General features: G+C 47.5%; 1 protein-coding gene, 2 long non-coding RNA genes and 1 other non-coding gene across 6 annotated transcripts in view; 1 reads left to right on the forward strand and 3 right to left on the reverse strand.

Annotated features, from left to right (window-relative positions):
• Positions 1-15404, forward strand: part of SH3BP5 (SH3 domain binding protein 5) — a 76430-nt gene that overhangs the window by 13405 nt on the left and 47621 nt on the right. For both annotated transcript variants that reach the window (XM_025448697.3, XM_025448696.3), the window contains exon 3: positions 14377-14505. In XM_025448697.3, the coding sequence (XP_025304482.1) occupies positions 14377-14505 (129 nt within the window). The remainder of the gene's footprint in view (positions 1-14376; positions 14506-15404) is intronic.
• LOC118352115 (uncharacterized) lies at positions 657-5534 on the reverse strand. Its single transcript, XR_004808698.2, has 3 exons — positions 5504-5534; positions 3732-3965; positions 657-1218 (listed from the first exon to the last, which is right to left on the reverse strand). It is a non-coding gene; the product is annotated as an uncharacterized LOC118352115 (long non-coding RNA).
• LOC118352114 (uncharacterized) lies at positions 6479-9672 on the reverse strand. 2 transcript variants are annotated; one of them, XR_004808696.2, is made up of 2 exons: positions 7830-9672; positions 6479-6669 (listed from the first exon to the last, which is right to left on the reverse strand). It is a non-coding gene; the product is annotated as an uncharacterized LOC118352114 (long non-coding RNA). The 2 variants fall into 2 exon arrangements; XR_004808695.2 differs by having other exon boundaries at positions 6479-6676.
• On the reverse strand, positions 7485-7613 carry LOC112661253 (small nucleolar RNA SNORA70). Its single transcript, XR_003137557.1, has one exon. It is a non-coding gene; the product is annotated as a small nucleolar RNA SNORA70 (small nucleolar RNA).

Below are 15404 nucleotides of genomic sequence, written 5' to 3' on the forward strand. Positions count from 1 at the left end.
AGCTGGGCGGCTTTCACTTGAGGGGTCCCATGCAGTTACAGTCTGATGTCAGCTGGGGCTGTGGTCATCTGAAGGCTTGGCTGGACAGGACATCTGAGGAGGCCACTCCAGTGTCAGGTCGTGGACACTAGCTTTTGGCTCGGAGCTCAGCTGGGCTCCTCAGAGTGCTGAATCTGACCTTTCCGCCATGATGTCTCAGGCACTCTGACCTCCTCATGGGGACTGGCTCCCTCGACAGTGAGCAGCCCAGCAGGACCAGGTGGAAGCATCATGGCCTTTTCTGTCTAAGCCTTGAGAGTCCCCTAGCAGCACTTCTGTGGTCCAAGCAGTCATGAGCTCACCCACCTTCGAAAGAAGGGGACATAGATTCCATGGGGAGCTGTGCCAAAGAATCTTGAGCCACATTTTAAAACTGCCATGCTCATGGCAGTGATGTACAGATGTGACTCATTTTGATGCCTGCAGGACCTCTGTGCATTTACTTCATGAATAATCAACATTTCATGGTGCCTTGTCAAGTTGCTTTAATGGTTAACCAGCCAGTAAAGCAAGGACTTTAATTAGTATTCTCAATGACCCTTAAACAAGCCAGCAACAATAAAAGCAAAAGGGAACTGTTTTTGTTTTGTTGTTGTTTTTAGCAATTCTGTGGGTCTTGTTTTAGGTAATTTTTTGCCACTTTGCCCATTTCTTACAAATTTGGTCTGAGAAAGAATTATACCATGGCTTCAAGGCCTATTAGAAAAAATTAGTGGAGCTTAAGGCCAAAAGTGCAATAGCTAAGCAGTTACTTTATAAATTTGGGGCAGGGGTGGGCAGGCGGAGGAGGTTCTAAAGCTTCTGGGGCAGCTCTCGACATGCTGCTTCCTTTCCTTGCCCTTGGTTTCACTAGCATCCTCACTGGGGAAATATAATCTTGGTATTGCCTGCATTTGCTAGAAATTGGATCTACTCCCCAAGTTGGAACTTGTTAAACTGCACTTTAATGCTATAAAACATAGGGTCAAACGGGTAGGAAAACTTGTTTTGTTGGAGTCAACAGATGCCTACTTCCTGGCATGCGATGGTGGAAAGTGGGGGCTTTGGAGTTCAGGAGGCCTGGATTTGAATTCTCCCTCTGCCTTTTCATAAGCTGAGCAGTCTTGGCAAGGTTTTTCACTTTTCTGGGTTTGATTTTCTTCTTTCTGAAGTGGGAAGGGCAATGCTGGTCTTGCAGGGCTGTTAAGGATTAAACGAGGTGATGTTTAGAAAGTGCCTGGCACGGTACCTGGTACGTAATGTTCAACAAATGTTGCTTCATTCTACCTATAATGGCACCTACATGAAAAGCATTATTTATTGAAAGCTTATTATATGCATAGTATCATGGTAAGTGCTTTAAATAGTCTGTCCTAGTCTCACAATGCTCCTGAGGACGTTGAGGAGAAACAGAGGGGCTAAAAGAGGGAGTCCCCTCATCTCCCAGGTTATCTGGCCAACAGGTGGAGGAGCCAAGATTTAAATCCAGGAGTCTGAGGCTGAGGGCCATGCCCTTAAGTAGTTTGGGGATGTGCATTGTGGGTGTGGAGGATCCATCTTCTGAGGTCCCCACCAGACTGCAGGTGAAAGAATGCTGCTCTAGGACTTAGGGGACCAGGGGTTCCACCTCTGCTCTGATTCTCACCAGGTATACATCCTTGGGAGGGAACCTTTACCTTCTGAGACTTTTGTTTCTTCTGTGAAATGGGAGCATCTGAGCTAAACGATCAGCAAAATCTGATCGTTTGACTTTATTCCAGCCACATGCTGAATGAATAAGGAATCCCCCTTTGTCTTGATGACGGGGGAAATACAAAGCTCTTTGGTCACTCGGTGCTGCAATAGACTTAAAGTTTTATTTTTATTGAAGTACTGCTTGCACATAGGTAAGAGAATATCCCTGAGAAAGTTCTACTGAGAAATGAAAGTCCTCTGCCTTACCTTCTCACCCCTGGTTCTACTCCCAGACACAACCACTTCTAATGTGTTCGGCTATTTCTTTTCTTTTCTTTTTTTTTTAATATATATTTTATTGTTTTTTTTAATTGGAGTTCAATTTGCCAACATATAGCTATTTCTTCCAGTGGATTCTTCTGTATCTCTGGAGTGATAGTAGTGGATTTTGACTTTGGTTCGTTTGCATCCTGTGCCCTCCTTTCTTTCTGTTCTGATGAGCTGCAGGCAGGAGGAAGGTTATTCAAAGATGGCAGGACAGCCAGCTTGCCTGGAATGCTGTGGTGGGTGGAATCATGCTTCAAGTAGAGGCTGCGCTACATGATCTCTAGAGCTTTCCAAGGTTATGTGAATGTACATATTGCCCTGATTCTAAAACTCGTGTTAAATATCAAACAGACCTTGTATTGCATTCCACCTTGGGTCTTGGTTGAAACACTGCCTCTGATAAACATGCGTAGAAATAGTATAATCCACCAAAATGTAATATTTGCAAATTTTTGTAAAAAAGTGGGTCTTGAAGTTGAGCAAACATGTAAAGCCCTTTGGTGTGAACATGGAAATAGTTTCCTTGTGGTTGAACTTGGGAAAATGCCATGGTTTGAAAACCTATGTTTGGCCATGAATGAAAAAGCATTGGGACCTGTCAGTCTTTCTAGGGACGTGTAAGAGTGTGTGTGTGTGAGAGGGTGAGTGTGTGTGAGAGAGTTTATGTGTGTGTGAGTGTGTGTGTGTGTATGAGAATGTAGGATGGTTATGTAACTTTAATCTTCCCTCCAGGGCTAGCTAGGATTGACCCTTGTACCCCAAGATTAGAAGGACTATGGTGGTTTTTTTTTTTTTTTTCTTTGTGGTGCTTTGGGCCTTGGGCTCTTTAAACATATTTTTTTTTTAATTTTTTTTTTTTTCATTTATTTATGATAGTCACACAGAGAGAGAGAGAGAGGCAGAGACACAGGCAGAGGGAGAAGCAGGCTCCATGCACTGGGAGCCCGACGTGGGATTCGATCCCGGGTCTCCAGGATCGCGCCCTGGGCCAAAGGCAGGCGCTAAACCGCTGTGCCACCCAGGGATCCCTAAACATATTTTTTTTATAATTGGTTAAATTCCATTCTGGTGGCTCATGCACATGTAACATCAACAAAAAAGATGAATTGAAAGTGAGTCTTTTCCAAACTGACATTCTACAAAGTAACTGGCTCATGTTATTCAAAAATATCGAGGCCATGAAAGAGAAAAAAAAAGAAAGACCAAAGAACTGTTCCAGATTAAAGGAGACTAGAGAACTGTGACAACTAAATGCAAGCTGGTAGTCCTGGATTGGATCCTGAAAGATTTTTTTTTCCTTTACTATAAAAGACAATAGTGAGACAGTTCATGCAATTTGGATAAATTCATAGACCAGATCAATTGATCAGGTATCTGTTATTTTCAGGTTTTGATCATTGTACTCTGGTTATGTGAGAAAATATCCTCATCTTTAGGAATTGTGTGTTGAAGTACTTCAGGGTTAAGGGACATTGTGTCTCCATTTTACTCTCCTTTTTTTCCAAGTCTCAAATTATTTTAAATTAAAATTTTGAAAGGAAGAACCTTTTCCAGATCTACCAGCTGCCTTAACTCAGCTTCCAAATGGCAGGGCCTCCCTTAGTGATGGGATTTTGACGTTGGCCAGAGGTTCAAGGGAAGCCACATGGTGCAGACTGGTGGGACAGCTCTGGTGGGCTGTGACGTCATTGGGGAGGGGACTGGGTGCTCACCTGTGTGTTTGGAAACATTCTGTAGTCACACTGGAGCTCTAGGACAGCCTTTATGTGTAGAAGGAACTTGGTTCTACTTGGGCCTGAACAAAGTTCCAAGACCTCTGTTAACCTCAGAAGAGGAGAACTTGCAGCAGGAAACCATACTGACCACCATCTTTTCTTACTTTCCTTTTCTCCCTCTCGGTGGAAGGAACCACTTCATAATTCAGAACCAGGACAAGTAGTGTGGTGCTATGAAAAGAGGAAATAGCATGGCCTTGTCACCAAGGCAGTCAAGCTGCCTAGGGCCTGCCCTTGGGTCTGGAACTGGGCAGGGCCCAAGCTGGAGTTAGAATCCCCTCCACTACGTGCCACAGCCACTCAGACAGCTTTGGTAAAAGGGAGGGTTTTCTGAAAGGTTGAAGGAATCTTCCGTGGAACCCAAGGGAGGGAAGTGTCGTAAAGCCTTAAGCATAGAGAGACCGAACATCCCAGTTGGCCCGACCATCTTAGTTTCTGCCTGTCGTTCCAGCATAATTATTAACAGTGCTCTGCCTCACGGTCACCAGTGCCTTGCTTTGATTGATAATCTATCGGGCCCTGTAATCGCAGGATTAAAGACAGGGACCCAGCTGATCCCTCACAAGCCTTCCTCTGCTGCCTCTGTGCTCTCATTAGCTTTGACTCACTGTCTCCTCTCTCTTTCTCCATCCCTCCTGGCTTCCTCTGCTCCATGAGAGAGGCTCTTGCAGCAGAAACATGGTGGCAAGGTTCTTCCTGATGCAGGGGTGGGGACAGGCCCCACGGAAGGAACTGGTGGGTTTGCAGACACCCCAGGAGGCCTCTGCTACTCAAGTTGGAGCTTCTGGTGGAAAAGCAAAGGAGTCAGATGGGAGGGGGGTTAGGCACCTGGTTCCCAACAACGACTGGCTTTTTCCAATGTGAAGGGCCTGCTCTTTTCTGCCCCTTTCTTTTCCATGCATGTATCCATTCTGTTGGAGCTGTCTTAACCAGGCTCTTCTGCTTGGATGACACTCATGGTTGTGGAATTGGGCCTGCACGGTGATGGGGCATGTGGTTGTGGCCCTCGGAGGGGCTGGCTCCAGGTCCCTGCGGTCTCCTGCCCCCCACTCCCACCCCATCTCCCCACCCCACCTCCCCTCTCTACTTCAGCTTCCTCCTGGCCCCTGTGCGCTCAAGCCAGGCCTCACTGGTTGGGCTCTCTAGGCTCCTGCTTGACCCTGGAGCTGGCTTTCCAGATCTGCCTCTACCATGAAGATTGCTGAAGGTGAGATGTGATTGTCCTGGCTCCCCTTTTTCTCGGAGCCAGTGAAAGCCACTCCCCAAGGGAGCTGGGACCCAGGGACAAAAAACTGGGCAGAGGCAGGGAAAGCAGGCCACTGGAGGACTGGAGGAGCCTGGTGTGATCTCTCTGACTGGAGAAGTGAAGTGAAAGGCAGGGTTGGGAGCTAGGCTTGCAGTCCCATATGGCAACCCTGAGCCCCCTGTGGCTATTTAAATTATAATTTAAATGTTACAACGCAATTAAAAACCCTGTAGTTGCAGCAGCCACATTTCATGGTTTTAGCTACATGTGGACAGAAAAGATACAGAACATTTCCATTCTTGCAGAAAGTTGTGTCTGACAGCCCTGGAGGGTACTTAGCCCTTTTTACCCACAAGTGCTTTCTTTGTATGTTTTAGTAGCTGCCACAAGTGCTCTTAAAGAATAGATTGGAGAGGCGAAAACAGAACATGGTATATAGTAAACTTAAAAACATTTCAAGTACCTTATAACTGGTCAGTAGGATGGTTTCCCATCGTGCCTTTTGTCATGTCATTCTAGAATGTTCCTGCAAATGGAGACTTGACATTTCTAACTCTATTCTTTTGCTACTGTAAAAATTTTTGCTGTATCCTAGTTCTGTATGTACTGTTCGTTCCATATTTATCTTGAAATCCACATTTTTACTTCACCTGGTTTGAAATAGAGACTTCATGACTCTTGAGTGGAAAGCCATAAAAAGGAAATGTTTTTTTAAAAGCAAGCCTTTTATTTTACCAAGTTTTTAATTTTAAGTGTAGTTAACGTACAGTGTTAGTTTCAGGTGCACAATATAGACATTCGACAATTCTATTTATTTCTCAGTGCTTATGTTAAGTATACTCTTAACGCCAGCTTTTTATTGAAGAATTTTACATGTATGTGCAAGTGCCCAACTCAGAGGGGCACAGCTTGGTGACTTTCAAAGCAGTGCTATTTCGTTTCCAGTGGGTTTATTATTTTGCTTATCAAATTCTAGCAGATTCCCTTCTCTGTGGAAGGCTCAGAGCTAGACTAGCTCCCCCTTTCTTAAAAAGGAGATTAGCAAATACAAAGACATGGGAAGGTACCGTGGAGACATAGTAGCACCCAACAGGGCCTTCTTGGACCAAAGCAGAAGGATTCAAGAAAGATCTGAGAAGGAACAACTGCTTCACTGTTAATGAAAATACACTGGTGTTTCTGATTTGCAAGAGGTCTTTGCAGGGCAGGCCCAAGGGGAAGAATATGGCTTAGTGTACGCAGCCGACTGATACTTTTGGCCTCGGGTTCCCTTTACGTGCTTGTAATCCAATCATTGAGTACCCCAGAGAGCTCTGGGTCTGTGGGTAATATCTATAATATTTGCTGTGTTAGAAAAGTTAAAAACTTGTTTTATAGTTTAAAAACTTGTATTCATTAAAAAAAAAAAGACAATAATAAACCTATTACATGTTGACACATATTTTATCAGAAATAACTATTTTCCTAAACAAAAACAAATTCATGAAAGGAAAGTAATCATTTAATGTTTTTTTTTTGTTGTTTTTTACAAGTCTCTTGCAAGTCTGGCTTAATAGAAGAGCTGAGTTCTCTGCTTCTGCATTCTCTCTGTTTTGACGGCACATACCAAGTAGTCTCTGGAAAACTCCACTGAACACTCATGAGAGAACAAAGGTGAAAAGGCAAATATGTCAAATTTGATAATGAATATGGTTTTGACCCTTTTGACTCCCAGTAAAGGGCTCAAGGACCCCCACCACAGTCCCCTGGACTACACTTTGGGACCTATAGGTGAAGCGAACCCCATCAGACAAATAGACTAAAGGTGTGTGTTTGTCTGAAGTCTGACACGCACTGGTGTGTGACAGGCCATGCAGCACTTCACCTGAGATACCTGTAGACTTGGGGCTGTCATTCTTGCTTAGCCTGTCTTACAGGGTCATTGTGAGGCACAGATAATGCCTGTAAAATCTTTCTACAGGCAGTAGTGTATTTATAAATGGCATCACCAAGGATCTTTTGAAGTGTGGCAGCATCTTTAATTGTAGGACAGATTTGTTGTTTTGGAAGTAGGATTTATTGGTGGGCATGAATAGGGAGGGGGCAGTGCTGAGGTTCTCATGAGAGCAGAGCCTGCCATTTGTCCACGGAGCTATGATTAGGGATGTACTTGATCCCACAGCCATGTGGGATGAGCCATTTTTCAGCCACCATGTCTTCAAATTCATTTGCATTATACTTGGTAAAGCCCCACTTCTTGGAACTGTGGATCTTCTGGTGGCTAGGAAACTTGAACTTGGCCCTATGTAGAGCCTGAGTCGCATGTTCCTTGTTTTGCAGCTTGGTACAGATGGACATGATGACTTGGCCAGTGTGCCCTGGGGCTTTTTAAAGGCACCCCACATACCTGTCTGGGGTCTATATTGGGGATAGCATGAGGTCAAACATCAATGTCCACTGACAAGGGTTTTCTCCAGGGTCCCTTAGGGCAACCCATCCAGTCAACAAGCTGCATACACTACCAAAGAGGCTTCCGTTTGCAGTCATTGCACACTGGGCCCCCAGGGGCAAGAGCAAGACAGTTATTATTAAAAAAAAAAAACAAAAAAAAAAAACCCCTGATATCCTGTCTTTATTTTACTGGGTTCTGGGGACACCTTTGTGAAGGGGAAGCGCTGTTATTCTCAGCTGACAGGTGAGATAACTGAGGCTTGATTGGCCCGAACACAGAGCTCATCCCCAGTGTGGTGACACCCGGCACGCTGTTTCCAAGGCACACGCTGCTGGTTTGGTTTAGCTGGAGCCCTTACCTGATACTGGGTGTATTTTTGACACACTGACACATTCAGACGGGGATGCTGTGCCACCCTCAGCAGTTCTGTGCCTGAAGAAATTGCCCTCAGTCTGAGTCACCTAAATGGAAACGACACAGTTTTCAGATTTGAAGAGCTGAGGGATCCAAGCAGAGGCAGCTCTTTCAGAACTTCTTCAGATGCTGATCTAAAAAACCAGCTGGCAAACAGCCCCTGATGGTAAATGACTTGTTTTTCTTGACTGGTGAAAGGTCTGCTCATTCTCCAGAGATAAGTTTATAAGGAAGTGCATGGATCATTTACTGTAGGGAAAGCAGTCCGCTCTCGGTCCTCCCTGGACGTTCCTGGAAGCAACTTCCACTCTGATCTTGGGAAACATTTTTTTTTTTTTTTCTGTAATTGTGGGAGATAGGCGAACCATGGTCCATTCTTTCCTTGAACTAGGAAATAAGGTAAAAAGCGGAAGTTCAGTTGTGGCAAGCTGTCTTTAAAGATGGGGCCAACTGGCATGAAGATGGATTTAAAGAAATACTCTATAGGTTAGGTTGAATTAAAGTTTCAGATTCTGCTCCATATAAGACATGGCTTTGTTAGGGGAATGAACCTCCGGCAGTTAACCGTATTTAATCACCGTGCTTCGCCGTGGCGTGGGCTGTAGACTGACCCTCCTCGCTCTGTCTACGTTAATATGACCACCTTAAGGCATACTTCTTCATCTTTTTTTTTTCTTTTTTTTAAGGTTTCATGTTATTGCAAATGACAGAAATCCGCTTTCAACTAGCTTTGAACAAAACCTAAAACAGTGCTGACGGCTGGCGGTGTGTGTGGTGTTTTAGCTCTGGGGAAGGCGGAGTGCAGGGTTAGACCGTAAGGCATTGCTGGGTCCAGAAGCTCAAAGCGTTGCTGGGACTTCCTACCCGCCGGCTCGCTCCTCAGGGTGCCAAGATGGCCGCCTTCTGCGCCAGGCTTTCCATTCCATTCTCTCAGCCGTCTCCGGGGAAAACACTTCCTCTAACAGGTCCAGAGAAGCCGCAGAGTGAAGTCTCATTGGTTCTGAAGGGTCACATGCTCTCCCTCCACAATCACTGGGGTTAGGAGTGTCCGAATCTGATTGGCCAGGCCTGGGTCACATGCTCTTCCTCCGCAATCACGGAGGTTAGGAGTGTCCGAATCTGATTGGACAGTGTGGGGAGTGTCCGAATCTGATTGGACGCTGTGAGGAGTGTCCGAATCTGGGTCACATGCTCTCCCTCCACAATCACCGAGGTTAGGAGTATCCGAATCTGATTGGCCAGGCCTGGGTCGCGTGACCACTCCTGGGCCCTTGAGGGAGGCCCAAGAAATTCAGGGCTGTTCACCTGGGCAGACAGGTGAGGTTCTGGTTTGTGGGCTCTCACACTCCAGTGTTCGCGGAGAGTTGTTCCTCGCGTGGCCCTGAGTCTCCGCGGAATGGTGAAAGAACTGGGTCCGCTTTATCTCCTCAGGGAGAAGGCAGGCTTTGTGTTTAGCTTTTAACGCATCTTAGATGAATAGGCTTGTTGGGGGTTGGACGTCAGCCAGTCGTGCGTCACCATCCCCGCAGACACAGCCTCATTGAGCGAGGGAAACGCGGGTGTCAAAGCACGTGTCTTGGGCGCGACAGCCCTTGGTGGCCACCCGCTTACCCGGGCCTGCCCGAGTCACCTGAGGAGGCCTCTTCGCTCTTTGCTAAGACCCAGGTCTGCTCCGGTCATGCCTCTGCTTACAAATTCACCGTGGTGTTTTACCACAATTTTTAAAAAGGGGAACTAACAAAAATAAAACAGACCCCTTGTCCCCGGCCCGCCCCTGGTGTTAGTGTCCCATCCTTCTACCCAACTCTCATTCCCCCCCCCCCCCCCCCCTTAGAGGCCATCTAAATAGGTCTAGTAGTTTACCCTATTTTAGCTGATTGAGCATTAACTTCTATGACTTTAAATAGGGGGCTTTGTGTGGCTGCTTGTTTTGTCAGTTTTAGTTCCCATCTGCCAGCCTCCCACTTGGAAGATGAGATTTTAATCTCTTTCCTCCCTCTGTTCCCCCCCCCCCCCCCTTCCCACTTCCTTTCCTCCCCACAGAACTCTAGTGTAGTCAGTATTCAGTGTTCACGTTGGGGCAGCTATGGAAGTGCTTCACAGTGGAGCCTTCCAGGACGCTGCCGTCACTTCCCTCTGTGTGGCAGAACGCATTCTTAGGTCATTTTTTTTTTTTTTTCTAAGATTTTATTCTTTTATTCACGAGAGACAGAGAGAGAGGCAGGAACACAGGCAGAGGGAGAAGCAGGCTCCCTGTGGGGAGCCGGATGTGGGACTTGATCCTTGGATCACGCCTAGGCCAAAGCGCAGACGTTCAACCACAGAGCCACCCAGGTGTGCCCCCCCCCTTTTCTTTAAGTCTTATGTCATTTCTGACAGGAAGGCATGGGAGGTAAATTGAAACATGTTTAAATCAATCTACCCTGTGTCCCCACTGTGCCTGGGATAAAGTTCAAATGCCTTCCCTCAGCACCCGTGTTCCTTCTTGTTCCAACCCCACCCGCCCTCTGGCCTGCCATTCTTTGCTCACCTTCCTCCCTCTGCTGCTAATGCATCCCCCCCCCCCCCCTCCACTTCTCTGTCTGGGGAAATCCCCTTTCTTGCCAGCCTGGCTTGTGTGACACTTTGGGTGGCCTTCCCAGTTGTGTGTCTCGCATGGTGCATATACTGAGGTGTTAGTATTTATCACACAACATGATACTTCTCTCTTTACTGCTTGAGTTTAGATCTTGGCTCTGCCATTTCCCAGCTCTGTAGCCTCAGGCAAGCTACCCCCGGGCCTCAGTTTCCCTCTTGGTTAACTACAGATGGCAGCAATAGCACCTACCTGATAAAGTTGCTAGCGATTGCATGGATTGATAGAACAGAAGCATTTATAATAGCATCTGCCGCATAGTAAACTGCCATCTATGCTCCATGTCCCTCTCCCTCACAAAGGCAGACTTGGGTGGGTTCTGGTCACTAGTGCCTGGAATATAGCTCTTGGCAGATCAGAAGCCTCCAGGGGCTGGGCTGGGCACCTAAGTGAGTGATGCAGGCCGGGTGCAATTCAGGCAAGGGGGTGTCAGGGACTGGAAAGGGCAGTCTTTTTCTAAGGGGGCATCTCCTGTTCGACCTCTAGGTGGGTCCCAGGTCGGAATGGGGGCCCAGTGTTGCCAGGTTATCAGATTTCTTTACTTTATGGGAAAGTTGAGATTCTACTTTTTTTTTTTTTAATCTGGGTTTTCCTGACATTTAGTACACAGCGTACATACCAAAGGCATTAGTGCCTATTGGCCCATAGGCCACTGTTTTGGGGCCCAATTTTCACTTTACAAAAGGGGCCAGAGTGACAACGCGATCTGCCTGGGGTCACATGCTGTCTGATTGGGCCCTCAGTCTTCTCACTCCATTGGACATGGGTAGCACTAGCGCTGTCTCCCCTTCACTCACCCCCCTGGGGACTTTGAGGATTAAGTCATGTGTGAGTGCATTTGCAAAGCATCTGCCCACACAGCTTAACAGGTTGCTCCTTGTATCACGTCGGCCATCCCGGCCTCAGAGAGCCCTCCTTGGTGTTTTTGAAATAGGCTCATGGGTCTCTCTCCCTTTTTTTTGTTTTTTTTTTAAGATTTTTATTTATTTATTCATAAGAGACAGAGAGAGAGAGAGGCAGAGACACAGGCAGAGGGAGAAGCAAGCTCCATGTAGGGAGCCCGACGTGGGGACTCGATCCCGGGTCTCCAGGATCATACCCTGGGCTGAAGGTGGTGCTAAACCGCTGAGCCACCCATGGATCCCCTCATGGGTCTCTATGCCAGGTGGCTGTGGTGGGGGACTGTGTGCATTTACCGAGCATCTGCTGTGTGTCCAGGAACTATTAGTCATTTTACATTTGTATTCTCCTTTATTCCTTCTAACTGCCCTCCCTGTGAGATGGAAAGTAAACCATTTAATTGGTGATAAAAATGATTAATAAAGAAGTTAGCTGATTAGGGGCCTCACAGTGGTTTGGAAGGGATTGAATCCATCTCTCTGATTTAAAAAAAAAAAAAAAAAAATCCCGGGCTTCAGACAACATCCTATCGTCCTACATATTGGAAATTAAGTCTACTAGAAGCTCAGTGGGGCTTTGCTAGTCCCTGGGCCACCCTGTGCACCCATGCCACTTTCTCTGGAGGACACTTTCTCTGTTGTTGACATTAGAAGCTGTAGCAGGTGACTGTGGGCCTGGCCAGATAGAAGAGAAGGCAGAGGAGAAGATGATATAGGACTGGGGAAAGGACCAAGGCCAGTGTCAGAAGTAGGATGGGGCACAAGAGCTGAGAAACTCCCATATGAGGCAAAGGCAGTATCTTCATATGCTGGGGTGCTGGTGTCATTTTCAAACCCATGTGGGAAGCCCTAGTGCCATACGATAGAGGGAAAGGAACTAGCAGTGAACAGAGCCTCCTCCATCCCTGTGCACCATCCCATTGGGCCAGGAGGCCCCTGCGCTTTGACGTTTAGAGATTTCCGATAGTTACGTGTGAGGCAGGCCCTCTGCAGCCAGTGGAGCGCACACGTGTTTTACCAGCAGGGTGGCTGCTGGGTCTCTTGGGGCAGCCCCACGGTTGATGTTCACATGCTGTTCCTTCTTTGAGGATCCATTTCCCCTCTCAAATGCTGCCCCGCTTCCCTTCCCCCTGGGTGGCCATGTCAGGCACATGCTGAAGGGAAAAGGAGTAGACAGATGAGTGTGGGGTCTATGAAGTACTATCCCAACCCTCCAATAGGTCTTCCTAGACATTGGACTAAATGGCTTCTTTTAAATTTTATTTCCTCCTCGTGAAGTCCATGGATCTGGGTTTGACTTTCACAGAGTGGCGAAGCCTAGAACAGCCCACCTGTTCCTTCTCTCTAAACTCTTATCGGGGCCCAGGTTGCTTGAGCCGTCTCCAGCTTGGGTGGCCACCCTTATCTCTTGCCATTTTCCACATTCCAGACTTCTAGCTTTGCTTATGTTTTTTTGGAAATCGCATGCCTCTCCCTCTGCCCCTGCCTCTGCTGAATATGGCTCCTCTGCCTGCTTGGGTCTCCTATCTCCTTTCTCTCCTTTTTTATTTTTATTTTTAAAGATTTTGTTTGTTTATTCATGAGAGACAGAGAGGCAGAGACACAGGCAGGGGGAGAAGCAGGCTCCATAGAGGGAGCCCGATGTGGGACTCGATCCTGGGACTCCAGGATCACGACCTGAGTGGAAGGCAGATGCCCAAACCCTGAGCCAGCCAGGGATCCCTCTCTCTCTCCTCCTAAGTGACGTGACATTCGTGTTCCGAATGGCTTCTGTGTAGATGTTATCCCTCTGTGTGTTTTCCATGAGTCTCCCTCTCACTACCCCCTCCCACCTTACTTGGACTGGTGAGGTTCTCTGCTGCTGGGTTCCATGGCACCTGTACCATTCTCATCTTGGCATAGACTTTTCTGGAATGGGCTATGATGCCTGTCTTACCCACCGGACTGGAAGTTTCTTGGAGGCAGGCACCAAGCCCGAGGCCCAGCACAGGGTCTGGCACGTGGGAAGTTTCCACTCAGTGTTTAATGTGGGTTACATCATGTAGTTGAGGACTCCACAGAGGTGTGGAGAATAGAGCCATATTATGAACTGAAGCTGCCAGGGCTGGCTGGACTGGACATCTTCCCCTGAAGACCTGGACAGAGATTTAAAATCAAACCTGAGGGGCACATGGGTGGTTCAGATTAAGCATCTACCTTCAGCTCAGATCATGATCCCAGGGACCTGGGATTGAGCCCTGCAGTGGGCTCCTTGCTCAGTGGGGACTCTGCTTTTCCCTCTCCTTCTACCACTCCCCCACTTGTGCTCTCTCGAGTACTCTTGTTCTCTCTCTCTCTGTCAAATACATAAATAAATAATTTTTAAAAAAAGATTTTACTTATTCATGAGAGACAGAGAGAGGGGCAGAGACACAGGCAGAGGAAGAAGCAGGCTCCATGCAGGGAGCCTGATGTGGGACTTGATCCTGGGTCTCCAGGATCATGCCCTGGGCCGAAGGCAGGCCCTCAACTGCTGAGCCACCCAGGGATCCCCCCATAAACAAATAAATCTTAAAAAAAAAAAAAAAAACCTAAAAACTTGAGTTGTCCACCTTCATGAAGTAGTCACAAGCCACACTTATTTTTAAAATCCAAATATATTTAATTAAAATTAAATAAATTAGAAACACATTCCTTCAGTCTCCTTAGCCTATTTCAAATGCTCAATAGCCAAGTGTGGCTAGTGGTTACTGTGCTGGACAATGCAAGTGATAGAACATTTCCAGTATCACAGATTTTCTTAGACAATCTGCTCCAGACACTGTCTTGTAAAAGTATTAGTTTTGAGGCCCGTAGGTTGGGTGAAGGCCCTCTTTGGTGCTTTTGGTTAGGGAAAGGGGATTTTTGGTTAGGGAAGGGGGATTTTCACGGATTCCTTTGTAAGCCCGAACTGTTTCTTTGTTTTCTCCTGGCTGCAGGATGCTCGTCAGAAGTTCCGCTCTGTTCTGGTTGAAGCAACCGTCAAACTGGATGAACTGGTGAAGAAAATTGGCAAAGCCGTGGAGGACTCGAAGCCCTACTGGGAGGCGCGGAGGGTGGCGAGGCAGGTAAGGTACCTCTGCGCACCGTCTCCCCTGACTGCCTGCTGCCCCAAAGCAGGTTTGGGGGTACACCTACTGATGTCCGTGTCCTCTGCTGAAGGGTAGAAGCGTGAGTCCCCTGGGATGCAGAACGACCACAACTTTGTGAACAGCTGCATGTGAAGACCGCTTCTTATTTTTTCCCTCCCCCCACAAGCTGCTCCATTCCAGCTCTTGATGCTATTAATAGAGTGTGGGTGCTGGCATTTGGATGACCCTGTGAGTGGGTGCCACCTGGTTGCCGAGTTGGTGCCCAGATCCACGCCCCGGGCAGCTGGGCCATCTGGTGCGGCAGGGACCTAGTTCTGGTTTTACAGTGTGTCTTCCTTTGTCACCACGGATGTGCTGTGGTGTGCTGCCTGTGTCCCCTCCCAGCCTCTGTTGGCCAGGCCCCATGAATAGGGGAGGCAAAGAGCCTCCAACACTCACCCGGCCTGGGGCAGGGGCTGTCATATACCTCCACCCACTCTGGCTTCCCAGTCTTGTGTCGCTTCAGTATGAATCGCCACCCAAAGCAGGCCTAAGCGATTAGGTCTGGGGTGTAGGCTGTATCCCTGGTGGGTGTTTATGTGATGGAAAATGTGGTCTCTACTGGTAAGAAAGTGTGAGTGACAGGTATTTGAGCACCTACTGTGTGCACATGCAGGTTGTTGGGCGTGGTAGGGGAGATCACGGGAGGGTGAACCCTTGAGAGATGAAGCCCCAGAAATCGAGGAACATGTTTAGATCAGACCCATTAGGGTCAAGGACCAGGAGTTGGACGTTGTTCCCCTCTGCCCTGCCTCCAAGCAACCCTCAAATTTCTCATCAGGGGATCCCCTTGATGCTTTGGTGGTTCTGCCGAGATCTCAGCTTTGTTTTTGGGT

This window comes from Canis lupus, chromosome 23 (assembly GCF_003254725.2).
Source record: "Canis lupus dingo isolate Sandy chromosome 23, ASM325472v2, whole genome shotgun sequence".
Lineage (NCBI taxonomy): Eukaryota > Metazoa > Chordata > Mammalia > Carnivora > Canidae > Canis > Canis lupus.